General features: G+C 43.9%; 1 protein-coding gene across 16 annotated transcripts in view; it reads left to right on the top strand.

The window, feature by feature from the left end:
• kcnma1a (potassium large conductance calcium-activated channel, subfamily M, alpha member 1a) overlaps positions 1 to 23,537 on the top strand; it is a 913,789-nt gene that overhangs the window by 630,752 nt on the left and 259,500 nt on the right. For all 16 annotated transcript variants that reach the window (XM_073025436.1, XM_073025438.1, XM_073025437.1 and 13 more), the window contains 2 exons: positions 9,304 to 9,414; positions 23,345 to 23,450. In XM_073025436.1, coding sequence (XP_072881537.1) covers positions 9,304 to 9,414; positions 23,345 to 23,450 — 217 coding nt within the window. The remainder of the gene's footprint in view (positions 1 to 9,303; positions 9,415 to 23,344; positions 23,451 to 23,537) is intronic.

Genomic DNA, 23,537 nt, shown 5'->3' with positions numbered 1-23,537 from the left:
AGCTGCAGGGAAAACAATTGGTGATGAGCAAACGCTCTCCAAGGAGTCCCTGTGTCCTGACTTCCTTCTACATTCTGTGTTCTACTGAGATGAGGAGGGTAGTAAATGTGCAAACATATATCTTGGACAGCAAAATAATCAAAATTAATATCTCCTGCCAACCCATCTGATCTGTATTAACATTTCAAAGTAATCCTTTCCTAATGCAGTAGGATGCAGAGTGATCGGAAGCCCCCACATCATGGGGGAGTGTTAAATGCGTGTACAAGTGTGATTAACCAATACATGTCTAGAACCAATCTCAGCCAATGGTGAGGAGGTAACTGCAGGTTGCGCACCAATGGTTTCTTTCCTAGCTGAGTTCTTGTCAGCCAATGGTTTCCTTCCTTGCTGAGCTCCTGTCAACCAATGGTTTCCTTCCTATTTGAGTTCCAGTCAGTCATCCCTACTAGATACTATAGAGGCTTCAGTAAGGTCCATGTGGAGTGCACTTGGCTGTTGAAGCCAGAAAAGAATTTTTAAAACGAGAAAAATTGAGTGTGAACATGGACTCCAGTCTTTGATATATTGTGCATTACATTATCCATGACCATTTCTTTCTGCACTAAGTAAGGAAGAAATGTTTGATGAAATATTTCCTGTTGTTGCTCGAGAAGATGTTCTGTGTGATTGAAGATATTTATGTAAGGTCTTTTCGACATTCATAATGATGATGAAGAATGTGTAACATTTTCTGAATAATCAATTACCTCCACAATAGTACTTCAAATGTACTTCCATCTTCTAGTTACACAGATTCCCACAACTTATCAATGTCCTATTGAATTATAATGTGGTTATTGGGCTCCATACATTTCTACTGACTGTTGCTCTAAACCATGAGGTAGTTGAATGAAAAAGTGGAAGGAGTGTTTGACTTTAATTGCTGGTTGAATGGCTATCAAGCAGCACAAAAATGAACCAAGACACCATAGTAGATTATCCTGGGGATCATAACCCCAAATGTTCACTTTCTTTTGGCAACATTTCCCTGTCAATCCCAGTCGTGTACATGCCATTAAACTCCTGTCCTGATGGTTCATTCTGTTCCTTTTGGAATCTGTATCTCTGTCCTTGTGAATGCAAATTTGCCATCTACGTAACTTAAATTTGAGCTACCTGGCATTTCTCTCAGAATCAGATTTATTGTCACTGACATATGTCATGAAATTTGTAGTTTTGTGGCAGCAGTACAGCTCAATATGTAAAATATATATATAAACTATAATAAGAAGTATAAAACGATTTTTAAAAGTGCAAAAGAGGACTAGTGACTGTTCATGAGTTCATGGTCTGTTCAGAAATCTGATGGCAGAAGGGAAGAAGCTGTTCCTAAAATACTGAGTGTCTGTCTTCAGGCTCCGGTACCACCTCCTTTATGGCAGCAAGCCAGAAGAGAGCATGCCCTGGATGGGAAGGATCCTGAACGATGGATGCTGCCTTCTTGAGGCATCATCCTTTGAAGATGTCCTTGACAGTAGGAAGGCTAGAGCTGGCTGAATCCACAACCCTCTGCAGCTTTTCATGATCATCTGCAAAGGAGCCTCCATACCAGATGGTGACTAGAGAGAGCAACTTGGTTTTTTTTGCTGTTTTAATTGATCAGACAGCTGTACCATATTTAAAATATGGATGTTATAGTACAAAAGCATGGGGAGAGGGTTACGGAGCCAACAAGCTTGAAGTAAGGCAGGTAGTTTTGGTCTCCATACTTAAACCATGATACGTTTACATTGGCTGCAGTTCAAAAAAGGTCCACCAGAGAAAGCCCATAGATCAATTCTATGGGCTTCAAAAGAGGCTTTTAGATAGGTACATGGAGCTTAGTAAAATAGAGGACTATAGGTAAACCTAGTAATTTCTAAGGTAGGGACAGGTTCAGCACAACTTTGTGGGCCAAAGGGCCTGTATTGTGCTGTAGGTTTTCTATGTTTCTAATTCTTTGGATGAAGGGATTGATGTTTGAGTAAATGTTGAGAAGATTGGACTAATGGAGTTCAGAAGAATGAGAAATATGATAATGTCAGATTGTAAGAGGATTTATCAAGGTAGATGCAAGAAAAAGTTTCCCCGAAGGGAGAATCCAGAGATAGGGGTATAGGTTCAAAGTCAGGAGGTCACCCATTTAAGATAAAACTGAAAAGGAATTTCTTCCTTGGGGATTGAGAATTGTTTTAATTCTCTACCCTAGAGGTATGTAGAAACTGAATCATTGAGTGTATTTAAGCTGGATTTTTAGGTTTTAAATGAAACAAAGTTCATGGGCAGCTGCAAGGAGAGTGGAGTCCATTGATCAGATCTGGCTTGCTGGGGGGGGGTATTGAAGGACCGTACTTTTTATGTTCTTATAGCCAGATTTTCAGCTGTTGTTGTTGCCCAAGGGTCTCTGAAAACTACTAATGTGAAATGTCATGCAATATAATGCTGTATCTAAGCATATTATTAACAATATCAGGAGTTGAATGAAAAACAGCCAACAATAAAAGCAGCAGTAATCCATTTAGCCCCTTGAGAATGCTGAAACTTCAACAAAATCATAACCTTCTCTGCTGCCATGAAGAGACCAAGATCAGTTTGGATAGGCAACACCTTACATTCCATTTGAGTAGCTTCTAATGGTTAGAGTCCGCTCAGAAGGAATATAAAGTGTTGCTCCTCCAACCTGTCTAACCTGATGGCATGAACAGTAATTTCTCCTCATCTTTCTCTTTTTTTCCATTCTCCATTCTGCTTACCCTCTCGCCCCTCCACTTTTCCTCACCCGTAATGAATTCTACAGATTCACCACCCTCTGGCTAAAGAATTTCCTCCTCATCTCTGTTCTAAAGGGACATCTTTCTATTCTGAGGCTGTGCCCTCTGGTCCTAGACTTCCCCACTATAGAAAACTTCCTCTGCATATCCACTCTATCTTAAGTCTTTCAATACTTGGCAGTTTTCAGTGAGATCTCTCCCCATTCTTCTGATCTCCTGCGAGTACAGGCTCAGAGCTCCTCATACGTTAACACTTTAATTCCTGCGATTATTCTCATAATCTGCCATCCGATTCTATCCAATGCCAGCACGTGCTTCCTGTGATACCGGGCCCAAAACCACTCACAGTGTTGCAAATGGGTTTGAACAATACCTGATAGAGTCCCAGCGTTACATCTTCGCTTTTATATTCTGGTTCTCTTGAAATGAATTCTAACATTGCATTTGCCTTTCTCACCACTGGCACAATCTGTGCACTAACCTTTAGGGAATCCTGCAGTAGGACTCCCGTGTCCTTTTGCACCTCTGAATTTGCTCCTCCTTTAGGAAACAGTCTTTATTCCTTCACCAAAGTGCATGAATATACTACGGGCTTTACAATATCGTAGTGGTTAGCGCAACGCCATTACAGCTCAGGACATCGGAGTTCAAAGTACAATTCCAATTTAGGAGTCTCTTAAACGTCTCTAATGCATAAGTATGTCTCTACTACCACCCTTGGCAGTGTGCTCCAAGCACCTGCCACTCTCTGTATAAAAACCTAATTCTGAAGATCCCCCTACACTTTCCTCCTTAAAATTGTGTCCTTTCGTTTTAGCCATTTCTGCCCTGGGCAAACAGCACTGATAGTTTACTCTATCAATGCCCCTTTAAAGTTCAAAGTAAATTTATTATCTAAGTACATTTACGTCACCGTATACAACTCTGAGATTTGTTTTAGAAACATAGAAAACCTGCAGCACAATACAGGCCCTTCCGCCTACAAAACTGTACTGAACATGTCCTTACCTAAGAAATTACCTAGGGTTACCCATAGCCCTCTGTTCTTCTGAGCTCCATGTATCTATCCAGGAGTTTCTTAAAAGACCCTATTATATCCGACTCTACCACCGCCGCTGGCAGCCCATTCCATGCACTCACCACTCTGCGTGAAAAACTTACCCCCGACATCTTCTCTGTACCTACTTCCAAGCACCTTAAAACTGTGTCCTCTCGTGCTAGCCATCTCAATCCTGGGAAAAAGCCTCTGACTATCCACACAATCAAAGCCTCTCATCATCTTGTACCCCTCTATCAGGTCACCTCTCATCCTCCGTCACTCCAAGGAGAAAAGGCGAGTTCACTCAACCTATTCTCATAAGGCATGCCCCCCAATCCGGGCAGCATCCTCGTAAATCTCCTCTGCACTCTTTCTATGGTTTCCACATCCTTCCTGTAGTGAGGCAACCAGAACTGAGCACAGTACTCCAAGTGGGGTCTGACTAGGGTCCTATATAGCTGCAACATAACCTCTCGGCTCTTAAGCTCAATCCCACGATTGATGAAGACCAATGCACCGTATTCCTTCTTAACCACAGAGTCAACCTACATAGCAGCTTTGAGTGTCCTATGGACTCACACCCCAAGATCCCTCTGATCCTCTCCACTGCCAAGAGTCTTACCATTAATACTACATTCTGCCATCATATTTGGCCTACCAAAATGAACCACCTCACACATCTGGTTTGATCTCCATCTGCCACTTCTCAGCCCAGTCTTGCATCCTATCAAAGTCCCGCTAGAACCTCTGACAGCCCTCCACACTATCCACAACACCCCCATCCTTTGTGTCATCAACAAATTTACTAACCCATCCCTCCACTTCCTCATCCAGGTCATTTATAAAAATCACGAAGAGTTGGAGTCCCAGAATAGATCCCTAAAGCACATTACTGGTCACCAACCTCCATGCAGAATATGACCCGTCTACAACCACTCTTTGCCTTCTGTGGGCAAGCCAGTTCTGGATCCACAAAGCAATGTCCCCTTGGATCCCATGTCTCCTTACTTTCTCAATAAGCCTTGCATGGAGTACCTTATCAAATGCCTTGCTGAAATGCATATACACCACATCTACTGCTCAACCTTCGTCAATGTGTTTAGTCACATCCTCAAAAAATTCAATCAGGTTTGTTTTCTTGCGGGCATACTTAGAAAATCCAAGAAACACAATAGAATCAATGAAAACCACAACCAACAGGATGGACAAATAACCAATGTGCAAAAGACAACAAACTGTGCAGATACAAAAGAGAAAACACAAATAATAATAGTAAGGAATATCAAGAGCATGAGATGAAGAGTCTTTGAAAGTGAGTCCATAGGTTGTGGGAACAGTTCAGTGATAGGACGTGTGAAGTTATCCCCTCTGTTTCAAGAGCCTGATGCTTGAGGAGTAACAAACACACGGCCGCATGCGGCCTCTCTGGAGAATGGATATCCGTTTCGTGTTAAGTAGGGGTCCGTGCACAATCCTGATTTGATGGAGGCAGACGTGAGAGCGTGGACGAACATCTGGAGAAACTTCTGAAATGCCCGCTTCGCTGCCGCTGCTACTGTGCGGTCCGGAATCTCCGGAGGAGAAGGCCTCCGAGACCTCGGCTTTGCTCGTTTCGGTGGCCGGGATGAGGTCAAAGGCGCTCAGCAGAGGATGGCGCTCGGGAGGCTGTATCGGAGGGGCTGGTCGGAGGCTCGGAGTTTTTGGACGGACTCAGAGTCTGCTGTCGTCGGGTGCTTCCGAGGAATTAATTGTCAGTGCCTGGAAGTGTATGGCAGGGAGAGTTTCTCCCTTTTGCTGCCTGATATCGTCGGGACTATTGGAGCCGATCGGGACTTCGAGACTTTTTTAAAACCGCGTCCATGGTCTGCGTTTATCAAATTACGGTATTGTTTTTGCACTTGCTGTAACTATATGCTATAATTATGTGGTTTGTCAGTGTGAGTCTCAGTTTGTCCTTTTTTATTTTGTGATATCACTCTGGAGGAACATTGTATCATTTCTTAATGCATGCATGCGTTTCTAAATGACAATAAACGAGGACTGAGCGTCCTCATAATCTAAACTGTTCCTGAACCTGATGGTGTGGGTCCTGAGGCTTCTGCACCTCGTTCCCGGTGGCAAGGCCTGGACAGTGGGAGGTCCTTGATGATGGATGCTGCTTTCCCGCAACAAACGATCCTGTACCCTCACAGTCTGACTTTAACATAATCAAGGCACACGGGCAAGTGTCGCCAGCCTTTCCTCCGCTCTTCACTGTGGTTCAAATTGTTGGCTAAGCGGCACTTGAGCAGTTTACAGGTTAAAAGCAAGAATCTGGGGTAAATCATGGGTCAACACAGCCACCTCTCTGGGTTACCCAGTCTGACTGTAAGAAGCCGTGGCTGTGGCTGTATTTACCCTGACCAAGGCAAGCTAAGGCCTGGATCGTACTTCCCAGGGCAATAACAGCAGGAAGCGCAAGTTGCAGGTTGCAGAAAGTAAGTGTGGGCTCGTTCACTGCACATCTTGTCTTTAGCTGCTGGAGCTGAGAGCAGTCTTTCCTTCAATACACAAACATGAGAGTATTACAGGGTATTAGGAGTAGACCACTCAGCCCCTCAATCCTATCCCACCATTCAATTCAATCATGATTGATCTGCCTCGGCTGTCAACTCCTGTGCCAGTTCCCATGACCCTCAATCCCAAGTCTTTCAAAAAAAAATATATCCACCTCCTTTAATACCCCCATTGAGTCAGCATCCATCGAAGGCCTAGAATTCTAAGATTCACTGCTCTCCTGGAGAAGCAATTCCAAAATGACTGACTGAATCTTGCAACTGTATCCCCCTGTTTGACACTTCCCCACAAGCAGAATCATTTCTACATTTAATGTGTTGTAACCCCTTTGGACCCTAGATGTTTCAATAAGATCTGCCTTCATCTAAATACCAAAATAATACAGGTCTATAATTCAGCCTTTTATTATTGGACAATTTATCTCTGGATCATGATAAATCTTTTCTAGACTGCCTTGAATGCTTCTATTTCCTTTCTCAAATAATGTTGCATGGTATCCAGGTATAGAGTTGCCATAGTAACAATCTTCTATATTTAAAACCCCTTACCATAAAAGACTTGGTTTTTCCATTACTTCCTGCACTCCTACTTTTCTTGTTTCATATAAGGAAGTCCCAGAACCTGCTACTCCCTGCTTATCATCTGTCATTTATTGTTGGTCCTCCATCACCTTCTGGCTCTTGTCTCACCTCTCCCTCTCTCCTTCCTCTCCACACTCAGCTTTGAGGCAGGATCTTGACCTGAAACGTCAGCAATCTCTTTTCCCTACAGATGCTGCTTGAACTGCCGAAATTGTTTGGTCCCTCTATAGTCTTCTCATTTGCAGCCTCTCTCTATTTAGACTACTTCAGCTGAAGTAACTTGATCTTGCATTTTCCTCTGTTACTCCATTCAATAAGTTTTCACCAGATCACTGACCTGTCTAAATAGTGCTGCACTGTCTAGATATCTGATATCCTCATCACACGCAGCTCAATGTTCCTGTTGTACGTGGCCCGATGTCCGCATCACACATGGCGTGATATCCCCATTCTCATCCCGATATCCCCTTCGCACGCGGCCAGATATCCCTGTCACAGCATGCTTTCTTACCTATTTTCATGTCATAAGTAAATGGGTCAGAATCTCACAGCCTGATCAGTCATAGAATCCACAGAACCTGGAGTAACTCCGTAATCTAGAGTCTTGAAGAGTCTCTTAAATATCCGTAATGCATCACCCTCTACCACCACCCCCGACAATGCACTTATCACTCTGTGTAAAAAAAAACCTACCTCTGACATTTCTCCAGTAATACCTTCCTTCACGCACTTCCAGTAGATGCCTCCTGGTATTAGTCATTGCTGCCCTGGGAAACAGGTGCTGGCTTCTATCAATGCAGGTTATAAAGTTATACACCTCTATAACAGGCATTGACAGAAGCTGAGAGTAGTGGTAATAGGAGTAATGTACAATAGACCATTAAATCTGTTTCTCCAGCAATACCAAATCTTGACGGTGCTGGACTGGCAGGGGTTTCCTGTACAGGTTCTCCCCTGGTTGCAGCAAGGTTCTCAAATGATCTACAAATCGGAAATGTGAACTCGAAGTTATGTTTGCAGACCCTTATCGGACAGCAGATCCATTCCACTGGTGTCCGCAATGCTCACTCGTAAGCAGCCTGACGTAAGTGAGGCGTTCGTAATCTGGAGACATCCTGTACTTTGAGCTGATACCGTCTGGTGTTTCGAAGGGGTGTCTTGTTGATTAAGAAGGGGCTGAGAAGGATGGAAGCTGAGAAGATATTTCCCTTCATGAGGGAATCTGGAACTAGTGGGCTTAGTTTAAGAAATAAGAGTGAACCTGCCAAGATTGAAATGCAGTATGTTTCTCCCCCACTGGAGAGTTGAGAATTGGTACTCAAGGCAGAACAAGATGGAATTCCAGGAAAACCAAGGACAATAGGAATTGGAGAAGTGGAGCCAAGACCAAGATCAGATCACCAATTTGCTGCTGGAGCAAGCTTGATGAGACAAATGGCAACTCCTGCTCTTAATGACACTCAGCTGTGGCACCGTCTCATTCAGTCCACAATGTTTCCATTGAGCCCAAGCCACCAAATGGAGCTTTAAGGTATAATGTTTCCAAATATTCAAGTTTGCCTATGGTCTTTAAATTTCTGGTGCCAGTTGTCTCAGTAGCTATTGGGTTTACAGGTTGGTTCAATGTCCAGCTGCATGTGCAGGAGGTAAGGATTGCTATTTCAAAACAATATTTGAAGTGAATTTGAGGTGTTTGCTTCCATTTCTATTGCCTGTCTGTGAATCTGTGACTCTGCCTGTCTAGGCCAGGGACTGGAGGTTGCAGGCCGGGTATCTGTGAGCCTGCCAAGAACTGGTGGCCAGAGGCCTGGAGGTGGCTCGCCCATATGTGTGTGTGTGTGTGTGAGAGAGAGACAGAGGGAAAGGGTGTGAGGATGGGAAATGGCCTTGCTTTGCTGTCGTATTGTTGTTGTTGCTGCTGCTTATGGTGTCCTGCTGAACATGGTGAGCATGCTATATTGGGGCCAGAATGTGTGGTGGCATGACCCCGGCACAACCTTAGGTTGTGTTGGTAGTTAACACAAACAATGCACTTCACTGTATGTTTCGACGTGTATCTAATAAATAAATTAATCTGAATCTTTGACCACATGTTGGCCTGTCCAAGAGAAAAGTGAATGTGGCCAATTTGAATTCTGAGGTAAATTTGCATTCACTTTCTTTTGTATGTTGCAATTTTGTGTTTTCTCTGCTTCTCCTCTCACAGAGGTCCCTCCCCTTCTGTCAGAACGCCATTTTGTTTCCTCAACAGTCGGTGCTTTAATAAGAATGAACAAATATTTTGACCTTAGCTGCAGCGTCAAGTGTTGACCTGATCTGCTTTTCATTCCAACAGGCACATAGTGGTGTGTGGGCACATCACCCTGGAGAGTGTGTCCAACTTTCTAAAGGACTTCTTGCACAAAGACAGGGATGATGTGAATGTAGAAATTGTCTTTCTGCACAAGTAAGTAACGGCTCTGATTTACATCTGAATACCGACGTGCACTAGAAACTTGGAACTCTCTTCCGCAAACAGCAGTCGGTGCCAGGTCCATTGTTAATACTGTTTCTGAGGTGGAATGATTTTTGTTAATCAATGGTTTAAAAAGGGTTATGGAAACAATGCAGATATTTGAATTAGGGCCAGGGTTGGCCATGATCCTGGTGATTGATGGAGTTAAGGAGCTAAATGGCCCAGTGTTTCCACAGACCAAAACTTTGCCTGATTTTTCCTCATCCGGAGGGCAGATTTAGAACATAAAATGTACAGCCCAGGAACAGGCCCTTTGGCCCTCACGTTAGGTCAGACTAATTAATGATCCTTAATTACATTCTGCCGATACAATGTTCATACTTCTCCATCTCTGTACGTTCACATGCTGTTAAGAGTCTCTTAAATGCCTCTATTATATCCGGCTACTGACAATAAATTCTACACACCCGCCACTCTGAGTGTGAAAACTCCTACTGCACATACCCCCCTTTAACTTTCCCCCTCTCACTCTAAATGCATGCCCTCTTGTATTAGGCACTTTGACTCTGGAATAAAGCTGCTGACGGTCTACTCTGTCTTTGCCCCTCATCATTTTAAAAGCTTCCAACAGGTCTCCCTTCAGCCTCTCTGCTCCAGAAAAAAAACACAAGTTTGTTCAGCCTCTCCCTGTGGCTCTTGCTCTCCTCAACCCACTGCAAGCCTCCAGATCTTCCCTCTAGTGGGAACAACCTGAATTGAATGGGATACCTCTCATGCAGCCTGATCACAGATTTATAAAGCTGCAATGTAACTTCCTGAATCTTGAACTAGGTGCCTCTGCCACTGAAGGCAATCAAGCCATGTGCCTTCTTTACCGTTCCGTCAACTTGTGTGGATACTTACAGGGACCCAGACATTTGCGCCCTAAGATCCATCCGTACGTCAGACATTTCAGAATCAGAATTATTATCACCGGCATGTGACATGACATTTGTTAACTAAGCCACAGCAGTTCAATGCAATACATAATCTAGCAGAGAGAGAAAAAAACTAATAATAATAAATAAAATAAAACATAATCAGAAGTAAACAAGTAAATCAATTACATATATTAAATAGATTTTTTAAAATGTGCAAAAACAGAAATACTGTGATGCACCATCAATAACTCACTCTGAGACGTAAGAAGCAAGATATCGGCTTTTATTGACTGGAAGAATGAACAACACTACATCCTGGAGAATGAGGCCGGGCACGGGCCTCAATCGCCTTTGTACAGGGGTCTGTGGGAGGAGCCACAGGAGCAGTCCAGACAGGTATATGTAGTTCACCACATACTGTATATTAAATAAAGTGAGGTAGTGTCCAAAGCTTCAATGTCCATTTAGGAATCAGATGGCAGAAGGGGAAGAAGCTGTTCCTGAATAGCTGAGTGCGAGCCTTCAGGCTTCTGTACCTCCTACCCGATGGTAACAGTGAGAAAAGGGCATGCCCTGGGTGCTGGAGATCCTTCATAATGGACACTGCCTTTCTGAGACACAGCTCCCTAAAGATGTCCTGGGTACTCTGTAGGCTAGTACCCAAGATGGAGCTGACTAGATTTACAACCTTCTACAACTTCTGTGCAGTAGCCCCTCCATACCAGACAGTGATGCAGCCTGTAAAATGTGTGAATTTAAATATAGAAGAGAGGGACGGAGAGCACCCTAAATCCAGGGGAGGTGTGCAGCCTCTCTGCTGCTCAGTTAGACACTTCTGACTCTTAGAGACCCCTTCTTTGAAAATAAGGACTTTTTTTTGCCCAGCATTTATAAATACAAGGTGACCAATCAGAAGCCAGATTTAGCTTTGGTTGATGGGTCAGTCAATATCAAGTCCCAGAGCACAGAAACAGGCCCCTCAGCCAATTAGGTCTGTGCTGACCGTCGGCTATTTTCATTATTTATTATTCTTTTACTGTTGTTGCGTGGACCAAGGTACAATGAAAAGCTTGTAATCTGTCCTGTTCATACAGATAAGATGATTACACAGTGCATTGAACTAGAATAAGGTAGAACAATAACAATGCAGAATAAAATGTAAAAGCTACTGAAAGTGTGCTGTACAGGTAAACACTAGAGTGCAAAATCATATTGAGGCTGATTACATTAGTTCTAATCTAACTCAGGTCATTCTTGTCACTTCCCACCAACTCCACCCTTCCTGACAGAGTCTATCTCTCACCTTCTTACTTGGGGCAATTTCAATGGGCAGCTCATTTACCAACCTGCACATCTCTGGGATGTGGGAGGAAACCAGAGCACTCGGGAGAAACCCCCATGCTGTCACAGTAAGAACGTGCAAACTCCACACAGACAGTGCTCGAGGTCAGGACTTGAACCCAGATATCTCAGAGCCACGAGTGTGGAAGTGCTCTAGGATTGGCTCGGAGCGGAGGAACAACAGTGGCCGGTACACTGATGCAGCTAGTGGAGTGGCCGCCTCTCTTCTCCAGTAATCCAGGTTCAGTTCTGACTGTGTGGAGTTTGCACGTTCTCCCTGTGATTGATTCTAAGGAGGGTTCCGACCTGAAGCGTCAACAGTTCCTTTCTTCCCAGGGATGAAGCTCATCCCACTGAATTCCTTCAGCAGATTGCTTGTTGCTCCAGATTCCGGCTCCTTGTATCTCCCTGTGGCCATGTGTGGGTTAAACACAGGTCTCTGGTTTCCTCTACACCCCAAGGACATGCGGTTTGGCCACAGTAACATAGAAATATCAGAAAAATGAAATAGGATTATTGTAAATGAGTGCTTACTGGTCAGCACAGACACCTAGGGCTGAAGGACCTGTTCCCCTGCTTTAAGAAATATTCCAATGGGAATGTGTAACTTTCTGAGAAGACCTCCTGCCTCAACCCATGTAGTCCCGTGTTATTGCTATTATTGCTTGTACTGATGTGATGAAATCATCTGCATGGATGATATGCAAAGCAAAGTTCTTCCACTGTACTTCAGTACATGTGTCAATAGTAATCCAACTAGAATGAGGTCCTAAAGTCTTGTCCATATGGCACATACAAATGCACAATCAGTACAGCTTTCTCTCCCTTCCTGAAGTGTACACTCCCGACTAGATTCATACAGCACACCAGCCCAGAAACAGGCCCTTTAGTCCATCTAGTCCATGCCAAGCTATCACTCTGCTTCATCCCCATCGACCTGCACCGACACCATAGCCCTCCTTCTGTCTTTCATCCGTGTGCCTATTCAAATTTCTCTTACATGTTGAAATCAAACCCACATCCACCACTTCCACTGGCAGCTCGTTCCGCACTCTCACTACCCTCTGAGTGAAGAAGTTCCCCTCAGGTGCCTGTTCAATATTTCTTCTTTCACCCTTAACCTCTGACCCCTGCAGTAGTTCAAGTCTCACCCAACTTCAATGGAAAGAAAACCTGGTTACATTTAGCCTATTTATATGCCTCATAATTTTGTATACTTCCATCACATGTCCCCGCATTCTCCTATACTCCAGGGATTAAAATCCTAACCTGTTCAATTTTTCCCTATAACTCAGGTTCTCTAGTCCTGGAAGCATCTTTGTAAATTACTCTCACTATCATGGGAACAGAAAATATAATCACTCTCAAGTCTTGGTAGATAAGAAATTGTTGCCATGGTTTCCCAAGACCATTCCCGATTTTAAAATGTCAGGCGATTTCCTCACTCTGATCCTCAGATTATTTATCCCAGTACATTGCCATGAAACAGGTTAGACACTGGCAGCCTGGAACTCCAATGCTACAAGTAGTAAATGTTGACAAAAATCTAATGCGCAAAGCGAGAGTCAGCCTTTCACTGGAATCCTGGACAGTAATCTGACTAAAATCCCTATCAGAGACCAAGGGCCAGATGGCCATTTGTACCAGTACAGCTGCCTCAGTCTAATAAACTCCCTCAGCACAGACTGCTGATTGGACCGGACTATGAAAGTGGCTTAGCCACTGTGTCGCTGTTAATTTAATGTCATTCCTCAAATTTGTAATCATAAACACTCTTCCAGTGCCTGTGATTGGTGAAGGAGGTCTGAATGTCTGCTATATCTAAAGAGCTAAAAACCCGGGGGAACTCACTCTCTCAACTCTCCACCTCTACACTAGCCATTTGGGTTTGTGCTCCCTGTTCCATGAGGACCTACATTTTATTTATTCATTTATTGAGATCCAGTGCGGATCTGGCCCTTCTGGTCCTTTGAGCCACGCCGGCCAGTAATCCTTTGATTTAATCTTGGGCCTAATCACAGGACAATTTACAATAACCAATCGACCTGCCAACCAGTACGTCTTTGGACTGTGGGAGGAAACTGGAGAACCTGGAGGAAACCCACGTGGTCACAGGAGAACGTACAAACCTCTGACAAGCAGCAGCGGGAATCGAACCCCGGTCCCTGGTACTGTAAAGCGTTGTGCTAATGACTAGGCTTCCAGGCTTCTCCATTATCGTCACATGTAGCTAGGTACTGATCATTTCATTGCAACTACAGAAGACATAGGAACAAAATTAGGCCATTCAGCCTAGAGAGTCTGCTCTGCCATTCCATCATGGCTGATTTTACTTTCCCTCTCAATATCATTCTCCTGCCTTCTTACCATAACTTTTGATGCCCTTACTAATCAAGAACCTACCAGCCTCCACTTTAAATATACCCAGTAACTTGGCCTCCACAGCTGTCTGTGGCAATGAATTCCACAGATTCATTACCTTCTTGCTGAAGAAATTCCTCCTCATCTCTGTTCCAAAGCATTGAGGTAGTACAAAGGGGAAAAAGGAATACAGAATAAAGTATAAAGTTATAGAGACAATAGGGTTCAAGGCCAAACGGAGATAAACTGTGAGGTCAAGAGTCGTTCTTAAAACCATTCCACATAGGAGCAGAATTTGGACATTTGGCCCATTTGAGTCTGCTCTGACATTTCATCATTGCTAATCTGTTTCCCTCTCAGCTCCAATCTCCTGCCTTCTCCCTGTAATCCTTCTTGCCCTGACTAATCAAGAACCAATCAACCTCTGCCTTAAATATGCCCAATGATTTTGCCTCCACACCCACCTATGGCAAAGAATTACACAGATTCACAACTCTCTGGCTAAAGAATTACCTCCTTATCTCCATTTTAAATGGACATCCCTCTATTTGGAGGCTGTGCCCTCTGGTCCTAGACTCCCCCCACCATTGGAAACATCCACTCTGTTGAGGCCTTTCAACATTAGATAGGCTTCAATGAGATTCCATCTCATTCTTCTGAATTCAGGTGAGTACAGGCCCTGAGCCATCAATTGGTCCTCATATGGTAACCCTTTCATTGTGGGAATCGTTCCTGTCAAGCTCCTCCAAACGCTCCCCAATGTCAGCACATCCTTTCTTAGATAAGGAGCCCAAAACTGCTCACAATACTCCAAGTGCCTTATAAAACCTCAACATTACGTCTTTGCTTTTATATTCTAGTCCACTCAAAATTAATGCTAACATTGCATTTACCTTCCTCACCACTGATTTAACCTGCAAAGTAACCCTTAGGGAATTCTGCACGAGGACTTCAAAGTCCCTATGCACCTCAGATTTTTTAAGGTACCCTTCATTTAGAAAATAGTCAATGCTTTTATTTCTTCTACCAAACTGCATGACCATACACTTCCCAACACTGTATTCCATCTGCCATTTCTTTGTCCATCCTCCTAAATCCTGCTGTAGCCTCCCTGCTTCCTCAACACTATTTGCCCCTCCACCTATCTTCATATCGTTTGCAATCTTGGCCAAAAAGCTATCAATTTCCATCATCCAAATCATTAATACATAACGTAAAAGAAGCAGTCCCAGCACAGACTTCTGAGGAACACCACTAATCACTGGGAGCCAACCACAAAAAGCTCCCTTTATTCCCACTCTTTGCCTCCTGCCAATCAGCCAATGCTTTAACCATGCTAGTAAGTTTCCTGTAATACCATGGACTCATGGCTTGTTAAGCAGCCTCATGTGTGGCACCTTGTCAAAGGCCTTCTGAAAATCCAAGTACACAACATCAACCAATTCTCCTTTGTCTATCCTGCTTATTATTTCTTCAAAGAATTCCAATAGTTTGTATTGGGCAAGATTTTCCCTTATGGAAACCATGCTGACTTCAGCCTATTTAATCATGTGCCTCCAAGTCCCCTGAGACCTCATCCATAACAATCAATTCCAACATCTTCCCAACCACTGAGGTCAGATTAGCTGGCCTATTCTTTCTTTTCTTCTGTCTCTCTCCCTTTTTGAAGTGTGGAGTGACATTTGCAATTTTCCAGTCCTTTGGAACCATGTCAGAAGTTATTCATTCTTGAAAGATCATTACTAATGCCTTCAGCCATCTTTTTCAGAACCCTGGTGTGTAGTCCATCTGGTCCAGGTGACTAATCTACCTTCAGACCTTTCAGCTTCTGAGTAATTGGCAACTGCATTCACTTCTGCCCCCTAACACTCTCAAACAGCTGGCATACTGCTAGTGTCTTCCTCAGTGAAGACAGAGGCAAAATACTTATTCAGTTTGTTGGCCATTTCCTTGTCCTCCATTACTATCTCTCTAGCATCATTTTCAAGTGGTCCAATATCTACACTCACCTCTTGATTTCTCTTTATCTATCACAAAAATGTTTTGCTTCGTCTTTAATATGTTTGGCTAGCTTACCACTTATTCCATCTCTTCTCTCTTAATGACTTTTTAAGTTGCCTCCTGTTGGATTTTAAGATCTTCCAATTCTCTATGTCCCCACTAATTTTTGCTTTATTATATGGCCTCTCGTTTGCTTTTATGTTGGCTTTGACTTTGCATGTCAACCACGGTTGCATCATTCTGCCTTTAGAATACCTCTTCCTTGTAATATATCCTGTGCCTTTTGAATTGTTTCCAAAACTCCAGCCACTGCTGCTCTTCCATTATCCCTTCTAGTGTCCCCTTCCAAAGACCAGCTCCTCTCTCATGCCTCTGTGATTCCCTTAACTCCACTTTTATACTGATACATTTGACTTTAGCTTCTCCCTCTCAGATTGCAGGGTGAATTCTATCATATTATGATCACTCCCTTCTAAAGGTTCCTTGACCTTAAGATCACTAATCAATTCTGGTTCATTGCACAACACCCAATCCAGAACAGCTGATCCCCTGATGGGCTCAATCACAAACTGCTCTAAAAAGCTATCTTGTGTGCATTCTACAAATTCTCTCTTGGGAGCACCAATCTGGTTTTTCCTATCCACCTGCATATTGAAATCCCCCATGATTATCAGTTGACGTGCATTTTCTATCTCCCATCATAATTTGCAGCCCACATCCTGACTGTGGTTTGGAGGCCTGTATGTAACTCCCATGAGGGTCTTCTTATCTGTGCAGTTCCTTAATTCTACCAGCGATGCTATATCTTCCAATCCTATGTTACCTCTTTCTAAGGATTTGATTGCACTTTCTATTAACAGAGCCATACCCACCCCCCCCCCACCCCTTCTGCCTACCTGCCTGTCCTTTCAATACAATTTGTATCCTTGGATGTTAAGCTCCCAGCTATAATCTTCTTTCAGCTATATATCAGATTGCCTGGAATGTCATACCTGTCAATCTCTAACTGTGCTACAAGATAATCTACCTTGTTTTGTATACTACATGCTTTGAAATATAACACTTTCAGCCCTGTATTCAGCATTCTTTTTGATTTTGTTCATCTCCTACACTGCAACTCATTTCTTTGACAGCAATTTTGCCCTATCATCCCGACAGACCCACTACACACTACCTCTGCTTGGAAACCACCTGCCCCATCCTCAGCCCTATCACTCAGTTTCTCACCCCCCTTCCAAATTAGTTTAAACCCTCCCCAGCAGTCCAAGAAAGCCTGCCATCAAGGATATTAGTCACCTTCAGGTTCAGGTGTAACCTGACCCTTTTATGCAAGTCATACCTTCCCCAAAAGTGATCCAGGAATCTGAAACCCTGCCCCATGCACCAGTTCCTCAGCCACACATTCACCTGACAAATCATCCAATTCCTACCCTCACTGTTACGTGGCACAGACAGCAATATAGAGATTACTACCCAGTAGGTCCTGCTTTTCAGCTTTCTACCTAGCTCCCCAGGACCTCTTTGTTTTCCTACTCATGTCATGGGTGTCAATATGTACCAAGATTTATGACTGTTTACTTTTCTCCTTGACCCTGACACCTGGGAGGCAGCGTACCATCCAAGTGACTCTATCGCGTCCACAGAGTCTCATGCCGACTCCTCTAACTATCTTATTGTATAAGGGAACTGCTCAGTAGCCTTATAACCGTAGGACAGAAATTGTTCTGGAGCCTGGTGGTGCATTCTTTCAGGAATTTGCATCTTCTGCCCAGTGAGACAGGGGAGAACAGTGATAATCTGGGATGGTGGAATCTTTGATTATGTTGGCTGCTTTACTGGGTGAGCGAGAAGAGAAGCCTGGAGTGCAAAGTGTGTCTACCACATTCTGTAGTTTCTTGCAGCCTTGGGCTGAGCAGTTGTCAAACAAAGCCATGATGTATCCAGGTGACCCAGCTATAAAAATTGGTGAGGGTGAAAGGGGGATGTGCCAAGTTTCCTCAACCTCCTGAGGAAGTAAAGGCACGATTGCACTTTCTACGCTGTGGTGTTTACATCCATCCCTGCCTTAGTGGATTGAACCATGAATGGGAAATCCATCTTCTAGTCTTCCCATGTTGCCTTGAAACTTATGTATTTGACCCAATTTTCAGTTGCCGATCCAATTATTCCTCTTTAAGAGGCCCGATATCAAACCTGGTGTAGGCCAGGGGTCCACAGACCCCTTGATTAATGGTATTTGTCCATGGCATAAAATAAGATTGGGAACCCTGTGGTCCAGGTCAATTGATTGGGACATCATTGGGGTGGCACTGTGCATCAGCTTGTAGATCTGCTGTCTCACACCTCCAGCAACCTGGGTTCAATCCTGACCTCTGACATTGTCTGTTTGCCTATTCTCCCAATGTTGTTTATTCTCAAGAGCTCCATTTCCTTCCACACCCCAAAAATGCGTGGGTCATTACTTGACTGCTGTAAATCGTACCAGGTGTGTAGGTAAGGGGCAAAATCTGGGGAGGGTGTTGGGATGATGAGAAAGTTGGAACATAAAACAACATTGGCATAGGATGAGAGTAAACAGGTGGTTGGTATAGGTATTGGTTTATTATAGGCAGCTTTGAACTTTATTGTCACATGTACCAAGATACAGTGAAAAACTTGTCCTGTATACTGTCTGTATAGATAAGATCATTACGCAGTGCATAAGATAATAAGTTAAAACATTAACAATGCAGCATAAACCACAATGGGTGGCATGGTAGCATAATGGTTAGCACAATGCTTTACAGTACCAGTGACCCGGAATCAATTCCCACCACTCCCTGTGACCATGTGGGTTTCCTCTGGGGGCTCCAATTTCCTCCCACAGTCCAAAGACCTACTGGTTGTTAGGCTTATTGGTCATTGTAATTAGGCTAGGGCAGTTTGGTGCAGTGCTTTACTTATTCAGGAGGTTAATTAGAGCGGGACAGAAGCTGTCCTGGAGCCTGGTGGTATGTGCTTTCAGGCATTTATATCTTCTGCCCAGTGGGAGAGAGGGGTGAAGAGGGAATGCCTGGGGTAGGTGGAGTCGTTGATATGGAAACAGTGGACAGAATGACCTGTTTCCATGTTGCAAGACTTTATGGCAACATCTCTGGAATATAGAATCTTTACAAGCACAAATTGTTCTGGAGATAGTGCTGAATAGTTGAGCTTTGTAATTAGGAGCAATATTGACAGCAGCAATGATTTGAATTATTGCCTGCTGCTGTAGTCTTCAATTGTATGTGATCCCATCCAGTGCATTAATTTTAGCTCAATGTTTCACTGAAATCGGTTCTCCTCCTAAGTGCCAAAGTTCTAGTTTCACTGAACATGGGTCTAATCCTCAGGGAATAGCTGAATGCAGTCGCATATCCGTATTGGCTGGTTGGGATTGTGATTCCATCCAACGCTTGGGAAAAATGTGGCTATAGAACAAGCAGAATCAGTGTCATCCTGGAAGCAGACTGACAGGAATAGTATTCCTAGGAGTAGATCCAAAGTTTTAGTTTTTCCACAGGAAGCTTCCCTGTGAACAGAACACTAGCACAGTTCCAAAGTTGTGTCATGGGATAAGTCCTATCCTTTTTAGGCTTACAGAATAAAATAACTTTTACTGTATATTTTTCAGAAAGGATATTGCACATTGAATGAGCCCTTCAGGGCCTGGTCCACGATTTACTGATGTATTCCGCTGTTGCTGAAAATCTTTGTGCATCACTGCAGTTTGTAATGGAGCCACTGGATGGCGCTGCCTCAGCGACACTTCAAATGACAAGTGTTTAGAGATCATGGCATCTTAACACAGTCTTTTATTTCAAAATCCACCTAAGCAACTTTCTACCCTTCATCTGTCACTTTCTCCTCAAAGGTTCAGTGGGCCACCTCCCTGTCTCACAGAGCCAGAACAATCCATAAAACGTAAGAGGAGAATTAGGCCAATCTGCCTATAGAGTTTGCTCCACCATTCGATCATGTGTGATTTATTTTCCCTCACAACTCCATTCTCCTGATATCTCCTGTAACCTTTGATGCTCTTACCAATCAAAAGCCTATCAACCCCTACTTTAAATATACCCAATGACTTACTGTAATAAATTCCACAGGCTAAAGAAATTCCTCCTCATCTCTGTTGTAAAGGGACATATTTCCTTTCTGATGCTGTGCCCTCTAGTCGTGGACTCTCCCACTATTAGAAATATCCTCTTCACGTTCACTCTACCCAGGCCTTCCAATATTCAGTGGGTTTCAATGAGATGACACAAAATGCTGGAGGAACTCAGCAGGTCAGGCAGCATCTACGGAAATGCATACATATTTGTAATATATTTTGATGGCATCTCCCACAGTGCTCTATATCATACTGAATGAGGTTGAACATCTCCTACAACTCTGACTGCGTGGCCCATTTAGATTATATCAGCTCTCAGAGCAATCCCACTGCTAACTGATCTTTCCTGTAAACTATTCTCCCCACGTTCCCATCAACTGTCCCCCGATTCTAACACCTACAGAGCAGCTGTCTACCCATCTGCCCTCCCAATACACATATCTTTGGGGTGTGGAAAGAGGTGGAGCACCCTGAGTAAGCCAAATGGTCAGAGGAGAAAGTGCAAAAGTACAACACACACAAACACACACACACACACACGCACGCACGCACGCACGCACACGATAGAAATGAATCCAGGTCACTGGAGTTATGAGACAGCAAATCTTATTTACAATATTAACTGTCCATTCTGCTATAGGAAAGCAGCTAGCTTTTTAAACACAGCTCATGTGAACAGTGTACCTACCAATCATGCTTATTTGTGGTAACTCATATAAAATGCTGGGGGATATTAGCAGATTAAGCAGTATCCATGGAGATGAATAAGTAGTTGATGTATTGGGCTGAGACCCTTCATCAGGACTGGAAAGGAAGAGAAAAGAAGGTAGGGGGAGGAGGACAAGCTGAAAGGTGATAGGTCAAACCAGGTGAGGAGGGGAGCAGGGATGAAATGAGAAGCTGGAAGGGGGTAGGTGGAAAAGGTAAAGGGCTGAAGAAGAAGGAATCTGATAGGAGGGGAGAGTAGACCACAGGAGAGGTGAGTGCTTATTTGTGGAATTGTGTAGACAGTGGTGTGACTGGGATAATTTGGGACAGAAAGGTGGGGGTGGGAAGATTGGTGAGAGAGAAAGAGGTTCCAGGCGCTGGACAGGTTAATGTCACATGATAGGCTGATCAGGTGAAAGAGAGGATGTGCGTTTATGGGTGATTCTGAGATACTGTTACCTTTACTAGCAGGTATGACATCTCATAGAGTCATAGAATGTCATAACAGGCCATTCAGCCCACCATTTCCCCTACTGACTGATGTTCACCCATTCATACTAATCCCATCTCCCTTTAGTTAGCCTTTTGGGTCTGGGAATTCAAATGCTTATCTAGATACTTCTAGATTCATCTAGACCAGGGGTTCCCAACTTTTTTTATGCTGTGAACCTCTACCATTAACCAAGGGGTCTGTGGACCCCAGACTGGGAACCCCTGCTCTACCTGCTCTCAGCGTCTGTTTCCACCACCCTCTCTCGTGTGTGTTCCGGGCACTCTCTGCTCTCTGAGTGGAATTAGTATCGATCAGGCCCTCTCCAATTTTCTCACCCCTTGCCCTCTATTTTATCTGCCTCTTACCCTTGGGGTAATTTTCCTGCAGTCTACCCTCTCCATACCCCTCATAATTTTGTATACCTCTATCATGTCCCGTCTTAAACCACGCAATCCAGGCAAAATGACCTCGTCTGTCACTGAAGCACTCCATCAGGCAGCACCCTGGTGAATCTCCTCTGTCCCCTCTTTGATTCTGTTTGATGGGTCATATGACTGTCATTTGAATGGTAAGGAGAAAGGAGAATTATTGGAGATATATTCAAAGATTTGAAGTATATTTATTATCAAAGTATGTATGCAGTATACAATCCTGAGATTCATCTTCCTACGGACAGCCAAGAAACAAAGCAACACCATGGAACTCAATGAAGGAAAGCATCAAACACCCAACACACACAAAAAAAGAACAAATTGTGCAAACAGCAAAAAACGAGTGAATAAAGAGTGTGACCAGTATGATGGTCTGCATGGCCCCTCCAAGACCTTATGATCCATTGATCCCGTGCCAGATGAGGTCTCCAACACAGGCTCACTCAATCACACTGCCTCCCCACCCCGCCCCCCCCACCAATCTGTGGTCGTTGAGTTGTACGTTAAGGAAACAGGCCCTTCAGCCCATCAGGTCTGTGCTCGCCATCAAGGCACCCATCTACACTACTACTCATCACATTCTATTCTATCTCTCGACATTCCCGTCAACTCCCCCTACCCTCTACACACCAGGGGAAATACAGTGCGGCCAACTGCCCTTCTGATCTGCATGCTTCTGGGAGGTGGGGAGGAACCCCAAGCACCTGGAGGAAACCCATGTGGTGAAAGGGAGGACGTGCAAACACCTCTGAGATAGCTCAGGATTGAATCAGCCTTGCTGGAGTTGTGGGGTAGCACTTCTACTGGTTGTGCCTGTGTGCACCTGACTCCACCGAGCTCCAGTTGGTACCTGCATCACACCTTGTGGGAAAGTGCTGCTCGGGAGGGTGTGGGCACCTGGCATCTCTCAAACACTGAAGAGATTCTAGAGTATATTTCCTCCCTGCAACATGTTGACGCACAGCGTCATCGAGTCATAGAAAGGCAGAGCGCAGAAATAGGCCCTTTGGTCTACCTAGTCCATTCCAAACCATTTAAACTGCCCGGTCCCATTGACCTGCACTGGGACTATGGCCCTCCATACCCCTACTATCCACGTACCTATCCAAACTTCTCTTAAATGTTGAAATTGAGCTTTCTTGAACCACTTGCACTGGCAGTACGTTCCACGTTCTCACAACCCTCTGAGTAAAGAAGTTTCCCCTCATGTTCCCCTTAAACTTCTCATGTTTCACCCTTAACCCACGTGATGAACATATCAGAGAAATGCTAGCAGAGTCTTGGTCAATGCGATGACATTAATAGACGTTGCTCAGGGAAAAGGTAACTTTTCACTCCTGTTTACTTTTAACTGGCTTCAGGTTTGTGATGTGACCTTGGCCTACATTGCCCCATGTGCAGTAGCATAAAACAAAAGTTATTTTGTGTCAAACCATTACACAATTTCATTATATTTCTCTTGTTTGAAATCTTGCATAAGTGTTTGAAAAGATTGCTGATCACTGTTTTGCATTCTTTTTTAATCTCTCCCCAGTATTTCCCCTAACCTTGAGCTTGAAGCCCTTTTTAAAAGACATTTCACTCAGGTGGAATTCTTCCAAGGTTCTGTTCTGAATCCACATGATCTCGCCAGAGTCAAGGTAATGACTGTATCCTTTTTCCGCCTCTGTGCTGTCATGTGTTTGGTACCCCAGCCAGGATAGCAAGCTTGCATAAACTCAAACTAG

Source organism: Hemitrygon akajei, chromosome 21 (assembly GCF_048418815.1).
Source record: "Hemitrygon akajei chromosome 21, sHemAka1.3, whole genome shotgun sequence".
Taxonomy (NCBI): Eukaryota; Metazoa; Chordata; class Chondrichthyes; order Myliobatiformes; family Dasyatidae; genus Hemitrygon; species Hemitrygon akajei.
This window is presented reverse-complemented; position numbering and strand designations above follow the sequence as displayed.